Here is a 21,231-nt window from a genome sequence, read left to right as displayed (position 1 = left end):
CTCTGCCAAGATCATTGATTCAGGGATCAAGGCGTCAAACAACCACGCACGGTATTGCCTTGACCACTGGTATTGATGCGTGGATGGTTTAGTCAGTTTAACACTCAAGTCTTCTGCCTGTAATTCTGGAACACAAATCTTTCCTTCTGAGGCCTGGCATGGCTATAGCAATTTGCAAACATTAACAAAGCTAGGCTAAGAGGGAGCTACTACCAGAAGAGCAGAAGAGTACGGAGCTGAGAATTTTGGAAAAAGAAACTAGAGTCCTGGCTGAATCCCATCTGAAACCCACCCTCCCATTGTGCTTTTCAGCTCTGTGAGCCAACAAATCTCCTTTACTTATTTATTTATTTTGAGACGGAGTCTCACTCTGTCACCCAGGCTGGAATGCAGCGGCGCAATCTCGGCTCATTGCAACCTCTGCCTCCTGGGTTCAAGCAATTCTCCTAGCCTCAGCCTCCCAAGTAGCTGGGACTACAGGCACACACTGCCATGCTCGGCTAATTTTTTTTATTTTAATAGAGAGAGGGTTTCATCGTGTTGGTCAGGCGGGTCTCGAACTCCTGAGCTCAGGCAATCTGCTCTCCTCAGCCTCCCAAAGTGCTAGGATTACAGGCATGAGCCACCACGCCCGGACCAATAAATCTCCTTTGAGAAGCCAATTTGATTTGAATTGTCTGTTATTTGCAACTGAAAGACTCCTTCCTGATACCTGACCAAAAGCCAGAATGAGAAAACAAGCAATTCACAGAAGAAATGAAAATGCCAAATAAACAAAATGTATAATGTTCAACCTCACTCACTAACAAAATGCTGTGATTTTTTTTTTTTTTTTTTTTTTTTTTTGGAGACTAAGTCTCGCTCTTGTCTCCCAGGCTGGAGTGCGATGGCGCGATCTTGGCTCACTGCAACCTCTGCCTCCTGGGTTCAAGCGATTCTCCTGCCTCAGTCTCCTGAGTAGCTGAGACTACAGCATGCCTGGCTAATTTTTGTATTTTTAGTAGAGATGGGGTTTCACCATGTCGGCCAGGCTGGACTCAAACTCCTGACCTCAAGTGATCCGTCCGCCTCAGCCTCCCAAAGTGCTGGGATTACAGGCATGAGCCACCGCATCCAGCCTGTGTTTTCCTTTTCCTTATTATTATTATTTTTTTTTAATTAAAGCAAGGTATCATTTTGTGGTTTTCAGATTGGCAAACATTTAAAATATGGTTAATATATAATTCTAGTAAGAATGCATCTAACTAAATAGGCACTTTCATACACTAGAAGACATGTAAAATGCTAAGGCCTTTTGGTATGACAATTTCGTAGTTATAGATCAGAATTTAAAATGTGAATTTTTGAATCCAATAATGCCTTTTATTGGTCTCTAACCTATAGAAATATTCAAAATGTGTGTATAGCATATATAGGTCTCTAGCCTAAAGAAATACTCAAGGGGGGCCAGGGGTGGTGGCTCACGCCACTGAACTCCAGCCTGGGAGACAGAGCAAAACTCCATCTCCAAAAAAAAAAGAGAGAAATACTCAAGGTGTTCATTACAGCACTGTTTATATTTGTGGGAAACTGGAACTAATCTAAATGCACATCAGTAGGAAACAGTTAAGTAAGTTATAGTGTAAACACACCATGGAATACAGTTTGGCACTTTGGAGAAGAAAATGAAACAAAATGACGTCCATGTATATATATTTATGTGGAAAAATGTTCATAATATATATTAAACGAAAAAGCAAGCTACAGAACAATGTGTATTAGAATAATAGATTAGAATAACCGGAAAATAGGGAAATGGGTAAGTAAATCCCGCTACAACACCCATTTTGTAACAGAAAGAGAGAAAGAGAAAAGTCCATAAAGCTGTGAGTCTAGATATGGAAAGGATAAAGAAAAGCTTTTATAGGCCGGGCGCGGTGGCTCAAGCCTGTAATCCCAGCACTTTGGGAGGCCGAGACGGGCGGATCACGAGGTCAGGAGATCGAGACCATCCTGGCTAACACGGTGAAACCCCGTCTCTACTAAAAAATACAAAAAAACTAGCCGGGCGCGGTGGCGGGCGCCTGTAGTCCCAACTACTCGGGAGGCTGAGGCAGGAGAATGGCGTGAACCCGGGAGGCGGAGATTGCAGTGAGCTGAGATCCGGCCACTGCACTCCAGCCTGGGCAGCAGAGCAAGACTCCATCTCAAAAAAAAAAAAAAAAAAAAAAAAAAGAAAAGCTTTTATTTAATATTCTTCTGTTCTCTTTAATTTTTTAAAATAAGCATTTTACTTACATACAATTCTAGTTTTATTTAAAATCTATATACACTGTTGTCCCTCAGTATCCATGGGGGATTGGTTCCAGAATCCCCCCCAGATACCAAACCTCAAGGATGCTCAAGTCCTTTACATAAAATGGTATAGTATTTATTTACAAAGAACCTATGCACATCCTCATGCATACTCTAAATCATCTCTCGACTACTTATAATACCTAATGCAATGTAAATCTATGTAAACAGGTGTTACGCTGTATTGTTTAGGGAATAATGATGAGGAAAAAAGTCTGTACATGTTCAGGACAGATGAAACCACTGTAGGCCTAACTACATTTTCACTCAGACATTGGTTGAATCGGAGAATGTGGAACTCACAGATACCAAGGGCCGACTGTACATCAATATCTTATATAAATATATACAAATATACAAATGCACAAAAAAAAGTCCAGAAAAATACACATCAAAATGCTAAAAGTAGTTATCTCTGGGTGGTGGAATTACAGATGTCTTTATTTTCTTTAGACTTTTCTGTAGTTTCTGAATAAAAAATTACATGGAATATGTATTCCTTCAATAATTAATAAAAAATAGATTTCAAAAGTAAGAGGGACTAAGCAAATTATCCTACGGCAGAGTTGACCTGTTATTTGCTAAGCTTCAGAAAACAGAAATTTTGACAAGAATATTCAAAGCATGCAAACTCCAGAGTAGCGTAGGGTAGGATGGGGTTGGGTACGGTAGGCCTCAGTAGGGTGTGGAACTATGGAAAGAAGCTGCAGGCACCTAGGAGCAAGGGAAAGGAAGAAGGGTCTAGGCAAGTAATGAAAGAGAAAGCAAGATGGGGTGGCTCTAACACCTCATCATCACAACTTTAAAACACAATGTAATGTTTAAGAGAACTGACTAAAGCCAGACTATGTCCAAATCCTGATTCACCCTAGCTGCATGACTTTAAGCCAGTTACTTAACCACATAGGACACGCGCGCGCGCACACACACACAAACACACACGTGCATGCAGCACTTAAAACAGTGCTTGATACACACTTAGGGGTATACCTGTGTTCACTATTACCAGTAGGGGTGGTGATACAAATGTACTGCTTCCCTCTATATAAACCATTGGACTAAAGTGCTTAGGGATCAAAGAAACATTATAACATTTCTGCCCTGATGGAGCTTAGTCTTGTAGAGAGAGCACAGGGAGCAAAAAAATGGAGCCAAATGAGTGATCCATATCAGGGACTGGCAAACTACAACACATGGGCCTCTAGCTAAAAACAGTTTTTCACATTTTTAAAGAGTTGTAAGGCCGGGCATGGTGGCTCACGCTTGTAATCCCAGCACTTTGGGAGGCCGAGATGGGCGGATTACCTGAGATCAGGGGTTCAGGACCAGCCTGGCTAACATGGTGAAATCCCATCACTACTAAAAATACAAAAAATTAGCCTGGCGTGGTGGTGTGCGCTTGTAATCCCAGCTACTCAGGAGGCTGAGGCAGAAGAATCACTTGAACCCAGGAGGAGGCTGCAGTGAGCCAAGATCGCACCATTGCACTCCAGCCTGGGCAACAAGAGCGAAACTGTCTCAAAAAAAAAAAAAAAAAAAAAGTTGTAAACAAAACAAAACAAAAATATATATATAACAGAGACCAAAGTGATCCTGCAAATCCTGAACTATTTAGTCTGGACCTTTAACAACAACAACAAAATTTACCACTTCCAACCTAAATAATTAGTGCTACACGCAGTTAGGTGTCGAAGGAAGCATTACATGGGCAGGAGGCAGGCTGTGAACTGTAAATACGCTGTAAGATGATCAAGAATCCTTTTTGTAATTTATTCACAAGTGGTCAGGTCGTCCAGTTTCTGCTTAAAGTGCTCCCAGTGATGAGCACTCACTATGTAACTTGAGCTTTAAACAGAAACGTCTCTACTTTGCTTCTGTACTCCTCATTTCAGTCTTACCTTCGATGCCCCTTGTTTCCTGTCTTGCAGAGCTGTCAGTCTGGTGAGCAGTGAGACTCAGACTTATGTCTGAATGCTAGCTCTGTCATAGACTAGAAAATGTATATAATCTGAGCTTCCCAAACTTCATCTAGAAAATGCAAATGATAATAATTCGGGGAATGTGAGGATTAAACAAAAAGGTATGAAGGTGACCAGAGCACACCAGGCTCTCAATGTGACTTCCTTTTGAAACCAATCACTTTATTGCAGGACTCCAGCCCCTCTTTCCAGCACAAAAACAGCTACCATGCAGTGAAGAACTCTTCACTAGGGCTTAGTAGACTTAGGCTCCAGTCTTATTTCTACCACATGTGGCCATGGGTATAACCACTCCCTCTGATTCGCAGGCAGTTTCTTCATCGCTGAAGTGAGTTGAGGTGTGAACGACCAGATAGATAGTCATCCATCGGAAAACCCCCGAGAGCACAAGATTACCTGGATAACCGAGCGGGATGGAGGATTGTCTCCGTTCCTCCCACACTCAAGCACCGAAAGGTCACCTGACCTAGTCTTATCCTTTATAGCAGAAACCGGGCAAACCCATGGTGCGGTCCACAATCTCTATAGCCGCCGACATGGGTACAGGGGAAGCAGGCGAAACAACACACACTCCTAGGCAGACCAGGGTTACGTTAAGGCCGACGCCCACACACATCCACACACACCCCTACACACCCAGACTTCGCTAACTTGCGATGATAAATTAGGGCGCAGGTGACACCACTGTCCCGAGCTTCAGTTGGAACGCTAGTCCAAGTCACTGTCCTAACTGCAGCTAGCACTGCCGACCTTGTCCGAGGAGGATTTTTCTTCCGCTCCCTCAACTCCGACTCTCCCAGGGAGGGGACGGGGCCGGGGACACCGGCGACACTTGCAGGGAAGGAAGTGGGATCTCGCCTTTGGGAAAGCCCGGGCAGAGAGCTGAGGGCTCGCTGTCTCACCTTGGCTGACGTCCGCTCGAACTCCTACTCAGAGAAAGGTCCAGGCCCTAGTGCCAAAGCTCTGCCGGACCAAGGGGCGGGTCCTGCCCCGAAAGGACCCCTCACCCCGCGGGCGGGCACGGCCTTTCTTGCGGGCTGCCCTCCGGCCGCCTGACTGGAAAACCTGGCACTCCGCCCCTCCTCTCCGGGCCCCCGTCCTTCCCCGAAGAAAGGGACCTTTCGGCCCCGTTAGCCAGGAGCGAGGGGCAGGGCTAAGGGGCCGGAGGCCACTCGGCGTCCGGGTTTTAGTCAGGCAGTGCGCCAGGCGCCTGGCCGCCAGGCTACGGGAGGAAAAGTCCTCCGCTTGGCCGCACCCGTTAGAAGCGCTCTTACTGCTGTCCTCTTCAACTCAACATGGTGGCCTGCCGTGCAATTGGCATCCTCAGCCGCTTCTCTGCCTTCAGGATCCTCCGCTCCCGAGGTGAGGCCTGGCCGAGGGCATCCCAGACCTCCGGGCAGAACTCCTGCGGTGACTGGGTTGGCCCCGGAGCCGCGTCTCCCTTTCGCTGTCGCCTGCCCCAGCCCAGAGACCCAGCCCTCTGTGGGGAATACTGCCCTGGGACCCCGTTTCCTGTGACCTTGTGAAGGGACTGTCACTTACCCTCTCACGACTCCTGCTGCGATTTCAGGCTCCCTAACTCCCAAACTTTCTGAGTCTGGTGCCACTAGTTCTGTCACCTTTCCGCGGGTCTCCTGCGTCTCACTTCTGGGCTCACGCCCCTCATATTTTCTTGATCCGGAGTTCCAGAAGAATCGGGATCCATTCTGTCGCATCTTTGTGGCTCCACAGCACCTTGCGCCGCGACAAGAGCTATCTTAAAACCTTGGATGGGATTAATCAGCTTTGCAGATCACTGCCCCTCCCTGCTCGGTTCCCTCAAAACCATTTTTGTGCTTGCTACCCCATTCAAGTAGGGAGCTCGACTCCTGCAGTTTCAGTAATGCCAGTGTGAACGTATAGTATTTTGAATTTCAACGGGAAGTTCTGCAACTTACTGGAAGACACACTTTAAAAATACACTAATACCTCTACCTTAAGGAATAAAATGTTAGATGGTTTTGAGAACGATTTCTAATCTGATGATTCCCAGTCAACCTCTGTTAGCTAGTGTTTTTCCTTTTCAAACTGGCAGTGAAAGGGCTAAAGTAGGTGGTTGTAGGAAACCTTGCATTTTCCTTCCATCCCAAATCTGTAAAGTCAAATGTGAACGACATTTTATTGCATGTTGTGTTTAATAATTTACTTAATTAGAAATTTTAACTTTTAATTTAATTTGTAATATGAATTACCTCTCCTCCTCCGGAACCTCTGAAGTAGTATGCTTTTTTTAGCCACGTAGCTGAAATCTCTTTACTGTAAGGGGATTATTTTTCTGCTCCCTTTTTTCAACTGCTGTTTTTAGTCTCCACAAAACTGTCGCATATATTTGCCAATTATAACATAAGCACATTATAGAACTTTGAAATGCTGAAAGGATTGAGGAAAGGGATGAAAAAAAAAGATCACCCATTGTCTTACTACTCATATGCTTACCTACAGTTAGCCTTCGGTTATATTTCCTTACAGGTTTGGTGGTTTTTTCCCCTATTTTCACAACACTTTTGAAAAGTCACATGTATAATTTTTATCTTACCCCTGTATTGGTTTGAAGGTATTTCTTATGGATTGGCAGCTGATGTCACTTGGAAGTGGTAGCCAGGGCACGTGATTCTAGTCACTAACTAGCTGTGTGACTTTGGACAAATGCCTTAAACTAAATGTAGGCTTTATTTTCCTCATCTGCAAAATGAATGATTGAGACGATGGATTTCCTTTGCATGAGAAGTAGCATGACAGAGCAATTAAACCCATTGTTTGGGCCGGGTGCGGTGGCTCACGCCTGTAATCCCTGGGAGGCTGAGGCGGGCAAATCATCAGGTCAGGAGATCCAGACCATCCTGGCCAACACGGTGAAACCCCGTCTCTACTAAAAATACAAAAAATTAGCTGGGCGAGGTGGCGGGCGCCTGTCGTTTGGAGTCTGACTTCTGGGTTTGGACCTAGCTCTGCCTTTTACCCTCTGGTGACCTTGGGCAATTAATTTCTGTGTGTGTTTTCTCATTTGTAAAATGGGGAATAATACCACCTTGTGCGATGGAAAGGAGTTATTTTAGATACCAGGCAGTTTTTCATGGAGTAAGCACTCAGTAAATATTATTAACTACAGCCTAGAAGAAATACGGTTGTATATGTCTGAGAATTTTTAAAAGTAATTTTTACATCTTGTATGTGTAATAAAAAGCTACCAACCTAATTTTTCTGTTTTTCTGTATAGAAATATATAGACACATAAATATATATTTTGCATTGTGTTTTCACCAGTAAGAAAGTGTCACTCATTGTAGTTACTGGTCCGTTAATAGCAGTTTATAAATTTTGAAAAAAGTCTAGAAAGTGAATTTAAAATGACCTGCACCCTTATATTACTATTTAGACTCAATAGATCCTTCACACTAAAAGTTTGTGCAAGGCTTTGCCAAACATTTAATGAGATTATGACGTTTGCTGGTGGATGATAAAATTCTCTTGAAATGGGGCCAGGCAGGTGGCTCATGCCTATAATCCCAGTATATTGGGAGGCTAAGGTAGGCAGATCACTTGAGGTCAGGAGATCGAGACCAGCCTGGCCCACATGGTGAAACCCCATCTCTACCAAAAAATACCAATATTGGCCAGGCGTGTTGGTGCGTGCCTGTAATCCCAGCTACTCAGGAAGCTGAGGTGGGAGAATCGCTTGAACCTGGGAGGTGGAAGTTGTAGTGAGCCAAGATCACGCCTGGGAGACAGAGTAAGACCATATCTCTCAAAAAAAAAAAAAAAAAAAAATTCTCTTGAAGGAGACTTGTAATTCTTGAAATTTTAAAGCATACTTTCTCTACAAGTGCTATAATTCTGAATGTGAATATCAAATGAAAATCACTTCTTGACCAAAATGTTGTCTTAATTCCCACTCTTATCCTAGATCTAAATTCCTAATTATGTAAGTAGTAAAATAATTTCACAGGAGATGAATTTAGAGGCAAATACCTTAATAGATGGTGGGTTTTTTTTTTTATTTTTATTTATTTATTTTTTTGAGACCGAGTCTCACTGTGTCACCCAGCCTGGAGTGCAATGGTGCGAACTCGGCTCTCTGCAACCTCTGCCTCCTGGGTTCAAGTGATTCTCATGTCTCAGCCTCCAGAGAAGTTGGGGTTACAGGTGCCTGCCACCATGCCCAGCTGACTTTGTGTGTGTTTGTGTGTGTGTGTGTGTGTGTGTGTGTTTAGTAGAGACAGGGCTTCTCTATGTTGGCCAGGCTGGTCTCTAACTCCCGACCTCAGGTGATCCACCCACCTCAGCCTCCCAGAGTGCTGGAATTACAAGAGTGAGCCACCCCGCCCAGCTGTAGATCGTGTATTTTTAAATTTGATTCTCACTTCCTTAAATCTCATCCCTTCTTCCAGCGTTGAATCTTGAGAAAAGCTGTTGATTGTTACAACCAAAGTAATGTTTTCATATTTGAAATTTGTATTAGCATAATCCAGCTCTCTCCGCTGACTGTAGTCTTACGAGGTTTTGTAGGTATTCTTGAGTTACATTACAGAGATGATTAAAAAGTAGGGCAAAGGTTTCTGTGTACTTTGCTGGCACAGTAGATGTAGGCTAAAGTTCACTCCGCTGCCATAGGGTAAGCTCTGCACTTAGGTAGTAAGTAAGGCTAGATTCCAAAAGCAAATCTACCTTGTAATCTGACTTGATTTAGTTGACTCTGGCTTGGAATTTTTTCTAAGTATGTTTGTGTATGTACTGGTTTTCTGTTTGTTTTTTGTCTTGATCTTGGAGAGGTTTTGTGTATGAGTGTGTGGGCAGCATAGGTAGATTAGTAGATAGGAGTTAAAATGGTTTAAACTGTTGGCTAATGACCAGTAACCTGTCGTCTCAAATATTTGCTCTTTAAAACTGCAACCCAGTGGGGCACATGGCACATGCTTGTAGTCCCAGCTACTCTGGAAGATTACTCGAGCCCAGGAATTCAAGACCAACCTGGGCAACGTAGGGAGACCTCATCTCAAAGAAAAAAGAAATTTTTTTGAAACATTGCAACCCATGCTCACTCTATTTCCTTTTTTTGCTTAGGTGCTTATTTTCTAACATATTTGTGTTTCTCGGTTTTTCCCTCCCAACCTGCATTCCCAATCAGTTCATTCCCACTCTAATCCACTTTACCCTGTTTTGCTAGAATTACCTATTCCCTGCCTCCCTTCCCACTGGAATTTCTACTTTGCAGGAAAGCTTTTTCTATGCCAGTCCTATTTTCACTTTTATCTTCACTGAGTAGGAACTGATTCTGCCCAGATATCATATCCCCTGCTGACCTGGAATGTAAGCTCCACCAAGACATGGATTTTTGTCTTTTTTGTTCACCGTGAGTACCTTGCTGAACTCCAAGTGCCTAGAACAATGAATGGCACATGGAGGTCACAATATATATTTTTTATTGAATGAATAACAGATTATGCTGGAAGAGATTACAATGTGGCTGGCAAAACACCTGCTACAGTGCAGCAGTTAGAGGACAAAACAGTAAATAATAAAATAAAAATGCAGGCAAGGAAAGCAAAGATCACTGTAGACAGAATCCGAAGATGAGGTTTTGTGGAAAAGATTGGAGTCATGATGCAAATATAAAGAAGGAAGCGTGGTAAATATAGATGACACAGATTTCAAATGATGGAAAAGCAAAGCAGGAAACATACTATTAGTCAAGTAGAGGCACTGGAGATTGAGGAGATGGCTGGCTTCTCCTATCGTAAAACACTGAAGTTCACTTGTAAGAGACTTGTCGTGGCCACACAGCTAGTAAATAAACCTGATGGTTGAACACGAGTCCTTTGCCTTTGCACTAAGAGGGCTGGCTGGCTTGAATTGCTTAAAGAAGAAATGCAGGCAGAACCTGAAATCACCCCATTCTGCTTCTGGTGCTAACCACAGTTTTCTTTCTTTTCTTTTCTTTTCTTTTCTTTTCTTTTCTTCTTTCTGTCACCTTGCCTTTCCAACCAGTATAAAGCTGCTATTTTTTGTGCCTTCTCTTCCCTTTCTATAAGGAACTGGGGGATAAAGAGAAAACACGGAGGCAGCAAAAGCCTTGGGTATCTATTGATGGTCCTCCCCTATTCCACTCCACCTTCACTGGGTTCTCCTGTCAGTAGTTCCCATGTGCCCATTTGTTTGCTGTATACTTCAGCGTCACCTTTTTAAAAATACAGATTCTGAGGCCCAACTTCCTAAAAGTCTGATTATGTTGGTCCTAGACTGGGACCTAGGAATTTTGAGTATATCTGGACCTCCCCGTTGATTCTAATGCCCAGCATATTTCTAGAATCACTTTCTCAATACTGCTGAGGGAATCCCAGTTCAGTTGGATATATTCTTGTGTAGTCTTTTGGGCTCTACTTTAGCTATAAGTAGTTGGTCCCTGCCTCTTGAGTAGGCAGGCCATCCTCAACTTGGAAATGGGTATAGTTCTAAGGTTTGTTTCTAAGTCATGTAGAATGTGTTTTTGGTAGAAATGATATTTAAAATTTTATTTAGAATATCCACTAGGATATAAAATGACCAAAATGGTCTGATTTTACTGTTCATTGCCCTGAATTATCATTACAGGTAGGGCAAAGTCTTGGACTCTTGTTTGACGTCTCCCAAAGTCTGAATCAGATGAAGGAAGAGGATTTGGAGAATGAGAGAATAGGTACAGAGAAAGGCAAGTGATCACAAACTGATGAAAAGATAGAGCCACCAAAAGATTGCCAAGAATTTTAATTTTTTTTTTTGTTTTCCTTTGAGATGGAGTCTCGCTCTTTTGCCCAGGCTGGAGTACAGTGGCACAACCTCAGCTCCCTGCAACCTCCACCTCCTGGGTTCAAGCAGTTCTCCTGCCTCAGCCTCCTGAGTAGCTGGGATTACAAGCATGTGCCATCATGCCCAGCTAATTTTTGTATTTTTAGTAGAGAGAGGGTTTCACCATGCTGGTCAGGCTGGTCTTGAACTTCTGACCTCAGGTGATCCATCACCTTGGTCTCCCAAAGTGCTAGGATTATAAACGTGAGCCACCGCGCCCGGCCAAGAATTTTAACTTTTTTTTTCTTTTTGTGTTTTTGAAATGAAGTCTCGCCCTCTCTCTGAAGCTGGAGTGCAGTGGTGCGATCTAGGCTCACTGCAACCTCTGCCTCACGAGTTCAAGCCATCCTCCCATCTCAGCCTCCTGAGTAGCTGGGATTACAGGCGTGCACCACCACACCCAGCTAATTTTTGTATTTTTGGTAGAGACGGGGTTTCACCGTGTTGGCCAGGCTAGTCTTGAACTCCTGACCTCTGGTGATCCACCCGCCTTGGTCTCCCAAAGTGCTGGGATTACAGGCATGAGCCACCACGCCCAGCCAAGAATTTTAACTTTTTTTTTATAGCACTTCTAAATCAGGCAGGCACTCCCCACACTCCTAAATTATATTTGTGGATTCCAAAGCCATATAGTCACTAATGTAGCACAAATGCTGTATATTTTTATGAAAACCAAAAACAAAAAAGTTTTAGTATGAATAATTAAGAATTAAATGACTAATACCTGGGAAAAGCTAGTGTAATTAGAGGAGATGCATGAAGGAACCTTTGGATATTGTTAAAGCACTAGTTCTTTTTTAGATAGTACTGTAAGACTTAAGCCTTTTCCTGAATGCAAGTGTTTCCATGTGTATTGCTGCTAATCTGTTAAGGGGTAGTTTGTTTTTGTTTTTAGAACCAAAGAAAGAGAAAACTTTTTCCTAAGATAACTGGGCAAGATTTGGAAGATGTGGGCAGGGAGAAGGAATAAGGAGTTAAAGAGGTGCATAGGAGAAATGTTTGAGGTGAACCATGACTGAAAGACAAGGGAAGAAAAAGGGTGTTTTGAAGAAGATTGGAAGTTGTAATTAAGGGATGTTGACCCTGGGCTGCCTCCATAACAGCTTGGTTATCACCTAAAGCAAGATGTTTGGATGAGAGCAGGACCGAGGCAAGCCTTTAATGGTGAAATAGAGGTAGAGTCATGTCCAAAACAAAGTTAGAGTGTTTGCCTAGAATTCCCCAATGTTCCTTACCTTCTATCTAGAGTCCAGATTGAAAGAACTTCCACTGGAGTTTCTCTTGTAGTGGTTTGTGCTCAAAAGGTCGTATCATCATCATCATCTTGTCACCATGCTGGAGAGCCTAAACTAGTGAAGTGATTAGGAAAGACAGTAGTTGGTCTTTGTTATCCAAGGAGTAAGATTATTCTTGTGGCATCCAGTGTAGACCTTTTCAATTAGAAATACTTAAAATAGCAAAGTGTGACATGAAGTGTTTCATTTATGGTAGCTACCGTTGCTATTTGATTTTACTTTTGATAATGCTGCGAAGTCCATCTCTCCAAAAAATTGAAAGGGGATGTGCCTGGAAAACATAGTTGGGATATGTTTGGAATACATTAGGAGCTGACATTATGGATTGCTTTGTAGGTTACTTATTGCTTAGTGTATTAGTTTCCTATTGCTGCTGTAACAAATTACCACAGAGTTAGAGTCTGAAATGATAAAAGTATATTACAGTTATGAAGGTCAGAAATCTGAAATGGGTTTCACTTGGGTAAAATCAAAGGTAATGGCAGGGCTATGTTTATTCCAGATGCTTTAGGGGGAAATCCGTTACCTTACTTTTTCCAGCTTCCAGAAGCTGCCTGAATTATTTGACTTGTTACCTGCTTCAGCATGCGGCCACGTCATTCTTACATTGCTATCTCTTTGGTTCTCTTTGCTTCCCTCTTCCCTTTTGTGATTACAGTGGGCTCACCTGGATAATCCATGATAAACTTTCTTTATTAAGGCCAACTGATTAGCAACCTTAATCCCCCTTTGCCATGTAACCTAACATATTCACAGGTTCTGGGGATGTAGATCCCTTTATGGGGGCCAATCTTCCTCTTTTAGTATCTGAATAATCATCTGACCTAACAATTGAAATGGAAAAAATATATGACAGTAGTCATATGGCCTAGAATACATTGTACAGATTTGGGGTTGTTGTTTTTGTTGTTATTGTAAATTACAGCTTTGTTATATATAAAAGGTACTACAGAAATTGTTTTGCAAACTAATTTTGAAATATCTTTTCTTATAGGTTATATATGCCGCAATTTTACAGGATCTTCTGCTTTGCTGAGTAAGTTTAATTTCTTTTTAATCTATATGCTTACGTTGCTTTTTGGGTTTATGTTGCAATAAATATGTTTACAAATAAATTTTTCTTTTCTTTTTAGCCAGAACCCATATTAACTATGGAGTCAAAGGGGATGTGGCAGTTGTTCGAATTAACTCTCCCAATTCAAAGGTATCTCATTTAATTTGCAGTTTTTTTCTACTAACCACATTATGAATCTAGTCCTGAATGGAAAAGCTGTATCCCATATTTCCCCAAATCTACCAATCTGGCAGTAATCTTACGTGAATTTACAGTTTCGATAGTTATGTTAAACTTTGACAGATTGCCAAGGAAGCCAGTTTTCTAAAGCAGAGGTTCTTGCATAAGAATTCCTCTTGTTGACCTTAGGTGCCAGATTAACATCAAGGATTAGCAAGACTAGCCTTCTGGTTATAGTGTAGAATGAGGAGGTGACTTATTAGAGAAGAACCAGAGTACAAGCTTTGTTTATAAGACTCAAAATTTGCCTACCCGTCTTAATTATGAGGTTGTTAATCCATTTTCTTCATTACCTGCCTGACGTAAGTCACTATTCATAGTAAGTTGGCTGGGTGAAATGTAGATGCTTGACTCTTAAGCTTCCTGAGGGATCTGAATGACTCAGTGCAGTTCACATATTGGAAAGCAAATTCTGTTCAAATTGAAACTTCATTTGTTTTTGGCAGCTTTAACAAAGTGTGTAACAGTAATCCATTCTTTTGCCAAGAAGAGCTCTATTGTGAGAGTCCATGCTTTTCCCCCATCTAAATTTGGTGTATTCTTACTTTAAAAATCTTGTAGCCAGGCCGGGCTCTGTGGTTCACACCTACAGTCCCGACACTGGATGGCCGAGGCAGAAGGATCACTTCAGCCCAGGAGTTTGAGACTACCCTGGGCAACATAGCAAGACCTTGTCTCTATAAAAAGTGAAAAATAGTTGGGTATGGTGATGTTCACCTGTAGCATGAGCTACTCTGGAGGCTGAGGCAGAAAGATCACTTACGCCTAGGAATTCAAGGTTACAGGGAGCTATGATTACACCACTGCACTCCAGCCTGGGCGACAGAGCAAGACCTTGTCTCTGTAAAAAACAATAACAAACTTGTAGCCAGAGGCTTAGATGTAATAAGACCTAGATGGAAGCAGTTGACAACTATCACAAATTAAGGAAAGTAAGAGCCATTCCCCTTTATTAGAGTAAATTTTAGCACCCACTAACCAATGATTCAAGCTTAAGATATTTTTTCAGAATTTTCTTAGGTTGGACATTTTTCCTGAACACAAAAGTAATATATGTCAATGGTAGAAAATTTTTTGACTGTAAAAAATTATAAAGAAGAAAATAATAACCATTCATAATTCAAACCCAAAGATAACCACATTTTTTTCTTGGTTATCTTCCATGGGATAATCACATTTAATTCAGTTTCAATGAATAATATTTACAAAGCTTAGATCATACTATATGGGTTTTTTTGAAGATAGAGTCTCATTCTGTTTCCTAGGCTGGAGTGCAGTGGCACAGTCACAGCTCAGTGCAGCTTCAGCCTCCCCAGGCTCAGGTGATCCTCCCACCTAAGCCTCCTGAGTAGCTGGGACTATAGGCGTGTGCTGCCAGGCCCGGCTAATTTTTGTATTTTCTGTAGAGGCAGGGTTCCATTATGTTGCCCAGGCTGGTCTCTAACTCCTGAGCTCAAGTGATCTGCCCGCCTTGGCCTCCCAAAGTGCAGGGATTGTAGGGATGAGCCACCATGCCTGGCCTATATATCTCATTTGTATTTCATATTTTTCTTAACATTATACATATTTTTTCCATGCCAATAAATGTTTGTAGACCTATTTGTTTGTAGCCTACAAATGATTCAAACTCTGAGGATGACCCTGAGTTCCTCCTTCGAGGAGACCTATTTTTAAAGGAAGGGGTGCTTGTAGTGGGCCAAAGTTGCCTAAATAGAAAGCTACTGACTTGCTGGGAGAATAGTATTTCTTATTCTCTTCTAACAGTATATTTCTACTGGATAAGTATATTTATTATAATCAAAATAGCATTTGATGGTTGTATGTACATCCGGTGCTTCAAATTTAAACCCTTACTTGTATATATTTCCCTTTGGCAGGTAAATACACTAAGTAAAGAGCTGCATTCAGAATTCACAGAAGTTATGAATGAAATCTGGGCTAGTGATCAAATCAGAAGTGCCGTCCTTATCTCATCAAAGCCAGGCTGCTTTATTGCAGGTGCTGATATCAAGTAAGTTTTAGGAAACTTGAAGTCACCTTGTATCTTGGTTAATAGTGTGTTTCTTAGGCCTAATAATTTCTCCTTTTAAAAGAAGGTAGAAGTTTTGGGCACAGTGACACAGGCCTGTAAAATTGAAAATGTATGTATCAGGCTGGGTGTGGTGGTTCTTGCCTGTAATCCCAGCACTTTGGGAGCCCAAGGCAGGCAGATCACATAAGGCCAAGAGCTCAAGACCAACCTGGCCAACATGGTGAAACCCTGTCTCCACTAAAAGTACAAAAATTAGGCGTGGTGGCACACTCTTGTAATCTTAGCTACTCAGGAGGCTGTGGCACAAGAATCCCTTGAATGTGGGAGGCAGAGGTTGCAGTGAGCCAAGATCGCACCACTGCACTCCAGCCTGGGTGACAAAGTGAGACTGTCTTAAAAAAAAATTTTTTTAAAGTATATGTATATATGTACATATATATATACACACACGGACACACACATATATATATACACACACATCACGTGATCTAGAGAAATCTCATTCCTTGTTTATAAGAACCAGTGTATAAGGATGTTTGGTCCGTATAGTGTAAAATAATGAAGAATTTAAAACCAAATATCAGTCAGGAAAATGAATAAGTAAAATGTGGACTATTCGCACAGTAGAATACTACAAAACAGGTAAAAGGAATTAACTAGATCCACAATATGATGTTAGAACTCAAAAAGTAAGGTTAAGTTAAAAGAAAAGTAAATTGCAGAATGTTTCATACAGTATATAGTTTCTATAAATGTTTTAAAACCAAATATGGAGTAATTCTTGATACTATTTATGGACACACTCATAATTGGTCTGGAAGGAGACGCTACAAACATGAAGATGGCTGCTTCGGGGAAATGAAGTGGGTGTAGGACTTGAAATTGTCAAAGGCAACTTTACAGATGCAGCTAGTATTTTCTTTTCCTCTGCTAAATGGTGGAATGCGTGCTTTCTTTAACTTATTTACAGTTGTTTACACATACATAAAGAGGGGAAACAACAAGACACACTGATGTACCTGGCAGTAGCTACCTATATCCAGAGGAAAATACTTGTAGCTTCTTTAAGGCCAGCTGAGCAACTCTCAGTGTACAAAATTACAGAATATATTAGTTGTCCTTGGTCAAAAGTACAAAATCCATATCCTAAATGTGTTCACAAAGTAGCAAATGAAACAAACAAAGTAAAGGACATTGAGTGGAACATCATTGCACCTGATCATTTTTATTTACTTATCTGTTTTTGAGATGGAGTCTCCCTCTGCTGGCCACGCTGGAGTACAGTGGTGCGATCTCCGCCCACTGCAACCTCTACCTTCCGGGTTCCAGTGATTCTCTTGCCTCAGCCTCCTGAGTAGCTGGGATTACAGGAATGCACCACCAAGCCCAGCTAATTTTTGTATTTTTAGTAGAGACTCAGTTTCACGATGTTGACCAGGCTGGTCTCGAACTCCTGACCTCAGGTGATCCACCTGCCTTGGCCTCCCAAAGTGCCGGGATTACAGGCATGAGCCACCATGCCTGGCCTACCTGGTCATTTTTAATCATTAAGGGGATCTGTTAAAATGTTTCAGATTTCTCTAAACAACTTGGAAGCTTTTCTTTTGCTGTCATTTTTATTGCTGTTTAACTACCTGATAGTAAAATGTTTAATCTGATAGTGAAGTAATTTACCAAAGATGATTTTCCCTTGTACCAAGCTTTGTCATTTAGTGATTTATTACAGAAGTAAAAACAAATTTTACAACACATTCATGTTTTCTGGATCCAGAAATTTTTTTTTGAGACGGAGTCTTGCTGTGTCGCCCAGGCTGGAGTGCTGTGGTGTGATCTCGGCTCACTGCAAGCTCCGCCTCCTGGATTTACCGCATTCTCCTGCCTCAGCCTCCCAAGTAGCTGGGACTACAGGCACCCGCCACTACGCCTGGCTAATTTTTTGTGTTTTTAGTAGAGACGGGGTTTCACAGTGTTAGCCAGGATGGTCTCATGGATCTAGAAATTTAACACTCTATAGAGAGATGATGTTGCTGCTGTTGTGCTATTTGAAGCAAAATCATTCTTTTTTTTTTTTTTGAGATGGAGTCTCGCTCTATTACCCAGGCTGGAGTGCAGTGGCATGATCTCAGCTCACTGCAACCTCCGCCTCCTGGGTTCACGCCATTCTCCTGCCTCAGCCTCCCGAGTAGCTGGGACTACCGGCGCCCACTACCACGCCCGGCTAATTTTTTTTTTTTTTTTTTGGATTTTTATTAGAGGCAGGGTTTCACCATGTTAGCCAGGATGGTCTCAATCTCCTGACCTCGTAATCCGCCCACCTCGGCCTCCCAAAGTGCTGGGATTACAGGCGTGAGCTACCGTGCCCAGCCCTGCAAAATCATTCTTAACCTTCTGAGTATTTGAAGATTCATTACCAAATATTGATGCATTATAGGATAAGTGTATAGTGAATAAGTATTGAACCAAATAAGTTATAGTTTTATCTTTTTTTCTGTTCTCTACTTTTGTGGATAATGCAGCATGTTATCCGCTTGCAAGACCCTTCAAGAAGTAACACAGCTCTCACAAGAAGCACAGAGAATATTAGAGAAACTTGAAAAGTCCCCAAAGCCTGTTGTGGCTGCCATCAATGGATCCTGCCTGGGAGGAGGACTTGAGGTATAGATATTCTAAAGTTATTGAGACACTGTCCAACTCATTGGTGGCATTCATCAGCTATAAACTCTTAGGCTACTGCTTTGCCTGGAAAAAGTTTCTGGAGGAGAATCAGCTTTGTTTTTTGTTTTGAGATGGAATTTTGCTCTTGTCTCCCAGGCTGGAGTGCAATGACACCATCTTAGCTCACTGCAACCTCTGCCTCTCGGCTTCAAACAATTCTCCTGCCTCAGCCTCCCCAGTAGCTGGGATTACAGGTGTACATCACCATGGCCAGCTAATTTTTGTATTTTTAGTAGAGACGGAGTTTCACCATGTTGGCCAGGCTGGTCTCAAACTCCTGACCTCAGGTGATCCACCTGCCTCGGCCTCCCAAAGTGCTGGGATTATAGGTGTGAGCCACCATGCTTGGCTAGCTTTGTTTTTAGTTATCAAACTTCTGGATAGGTTTTAATCCTTAATCCACATGACACAGAGCAAGTGGCACAGAGCAGGTAAACGAAGGTGTGATGTTTTCATTTGAACTGCATCTCTAATGTCCTTTTGAATTCTAAAAATCTGGTTCAAGTTTGCAGGGCAAAGATTCAGAAGTGTGATCTATGCTCTTAAGCTACTTAAGTCTGGTTGAGACACACAAAGCATAATATAAGTGCTTTGTCAGTAGTAAATTTGGTAAATAATAGAAGACTTGAGAGAAGAGATGCTTACTAGACCCAAACATGTAGGAAAAAAAAGAAGGGGAAAAGAAAACATTGATTGAGCACTTTTCACATGCTGAACTCTGTGCCAGACACTTTCACATATGCAGTCATTTACGACATAACGTTTCAATGACCAATTGCATATACGACAGTGGTTCTATAAGACTGTAACACTACGTTTTTCTATACCTTTTCTGATAAGCATTTCTATAAAGAAATGTTGCCTACAGTATTCAGTACAGTCACATGCTGTCCAGGTTTGTAGCCCCTTAGGACAGGGGTCCCCAATCCCCAGGACATAGCCTGTTAGGAACTGGGCCCCACAGCAGGAGGTGAGCAGTGGGCGAGTGAACATTACTACCTGAGTTCCACCTCCTGTCATATCAGCAGTAGCATTAGATTCTCATAAGAGCAGGAACCCTGTTGTGAACTGCACATGAGAGGGATCCAGGTTGCACACTCCATTGGCCTCTAATGCCTGATGATTTGAAGTGGAACAGTTTCATCCTGAAACCTCTCCCTCCCACCCCACCCCCAGTTCTTGGAAAAAATTATCTTCCGAGAAACCAGTCCCTGATGTCAAAAAGGTTGGGTACCACTGGACTAGGAACAACAGGCTATCCCATATAGCCTAGATGTGTAGCAGGCTCTGCCATTTGGGTTTGTGTAAGTACACTCTACGATGTTCACACAACAACAAAATTGCCTAATGACAGGTTTCTCAGAACATATCCCCCTCATTATGTGACACATGACTATATTAATTAAGAAAACCTGTGCCTGGCCCTAAACTATAAGCAGAATTTGATTAACCAGAATATGGAGGGCAAAACAATTCCACACATGGTATGGTGTGAGCAAAGGCAAAAGCAAAGCCAACTAGGACACCATAAGTAGATGTGCTTGATTGGAGAGTCCGGGGCTTTTTAACCTGGGGTCCATATAAAATTGTGTGTGCATTTTTCTCTTGAGAGCTTCTCTAGCTTTCAGTAGATTTTTCAGGAGATCTACGGCCCAAAAAGAGGTTAGTAAATTAGAGGAAAAGTGTGAAAAAAAGGCTAAAAAGGTAAATTCTAGAAATTATTAAATGCCAGCCTAAGGAATTTCAGTTTTTTTCTGTGAGCACATTCCTGCTTTATAAGTAATCTTTAGACCCTTATCGATCTCAAGTTGCTACTAAGTCACATTTTCTAACATTCTAATTTTCTTTCATTTGTTCAAAGCTTGCCATTTCATGCCAATACAGAATAGCAACAAAAGACAGAAAAACAGTATTAGGTGTCCCTGAAGTCTTGCTGGGGGCCTTACCAGGAGCAGGAGGCACACAAAGGCTGCCCAAAATGGTGAGTCTAACATCCCCTTTGTGAACCTATATGCCCTCTTTAGATCTGTTTTCGTATATAAAATGAATAATATGGGCATTCATTGTAGAATTAAAAAACCAAATAAAATATGAGTGTACAGGATCAATGACAGACTTTTATTCCTGGTCTTATTTTTTCAATCCCACAGAATTTTTTTTTCTTTTTTCTTTTTTTTTCTTTTTTTTTGAGACAAAGTCTCGCTCTGTAGCTCAGGCTAGAGTGCAGTGGCGTGATCTCAGCTCGCTGCAACCTTCTCCTCGCGGGTTCAAGCAATTCTCCTGCCTCAGCCTCCCGAATAGCTGGAATTACAGGCACGCGCCACTGCACCCAGCTAATTTTTTAGTAGAGACGGGGTTTCACCATGTTGGCCAGGCTGGTCTTGAACTCGCGACCTCAGGTAATCCTCCCGCCTTGGCCTCCCAAAGTGCTGGGATTACAGATGTGAGCCACCACACCTGGCCTAATTCCACAGAATTATTGATCAAGGTCCTTTGTTAGTCTCTGAGGAAGGATAAAGATAACTAAGATGCATGTCTTGCTTTTCTGGAGCTTACGGTTTAATTGGTTCATTTTCCATATAGTACCGTCTTAACAGTTTTTCAAAACCATGAGTCATATTAATATTTCATAATAAATATAAGAGACAGACCTTTTCCTTCATTATCTGATTTGGATGTTCTTATTGCTGTGTCCTATGGAACCAAAGAAGCTCAGCAGGT

General features: G+C 42.0%; 2 protein-coding genes across 4 annotated transcripts in view; one reads left to right on the top strand and one right to left on the bottom strand.

Annotated features, from left to right (window-relative positions):
• LOC105479790 (hydroxyacyl-CoA dehydrogenase trifunctional multienzyme complex subunit beta) overlaps positions 1 to 5,370 on the bottom strand; it is a 49,832-nt gene extending 44,462 nt beyond the window's left edge. Inside the window, exon 1 of one of the 2 annotated variants that reach the window (XM_071076393.1) lies at positions 5,216 to 5,370. The gene's annotated coding sequence lies outside the window, so the exon portion shown is untranslated. The other variant, XM_071076395.1, reaches the window with a different exon arrangement.
• A 139-nt stretch (positions 5,371 to 5,509) lies between these two features.
• Positions 5,510 to 21,231, top strand: part of LOC105479788 (hydroxyacyl-CoA dehydrogenase trifunctional multienzyme complex subunit alpha) — a 57,475-nt gene continuing 41,753 nt past the window's right edge. The window contains exons 1-7 of one of the 2 annotated variants that reach the window (XM_011738051.2): positions 5,524 to 5,675; positions 10,941 to 11,037; positions 13,464 to 13,505; positions 13,603 to 13,673; positions 15,641 to 15,774; positions 18,312 to 18,450; positions 20,372 to 20,491. In XM_011738051.2, coding sequence (XP_011736353.1) covers positions 10,992 to 11,037; positions 13,464 to 13,505; positions 13,603 to 13,673; positions 15,641 to 15,774; positions 18,312 to 18,450; positions 20,372 to 20,491 — 552 coding nt within the window. In that variant the 5' untranslated portion in view covers positions 5,524 to 5,675; positions 10,941 to 10,991. Of the gene's footprint in view, positions 5,676 to 10,940; positions 11,038 to 13,463; positions 13,506 to 13,602; positions 13,674 to 15,640; positions 15,775 to 18,311; positions 18,451 to 20,371; positions 20,492 to 21,231 lie in introns of both variants that reach the window. The other variant, XM_011738050.2, reaches the window with a different exon arrangement.

Source organism: Macaca nemestrina, chromosome 13, assembly GCF_043159975.1.
Source record: "Macaca nemestrina isolate mMacNem1 chromosome 13, mMacNem.hap1, whole genome shotgun sequence".
Taxonomy (NCBI): domain Eukaryota; kingdom Metazoa; phylum Chordata; class Mammalia; order Primates; family Cercopithecidae; genus Macaca; species Macaca nemestrina.
This window is presented reverse-complemented; position numbering and strand designations above follow the sequence as displayed.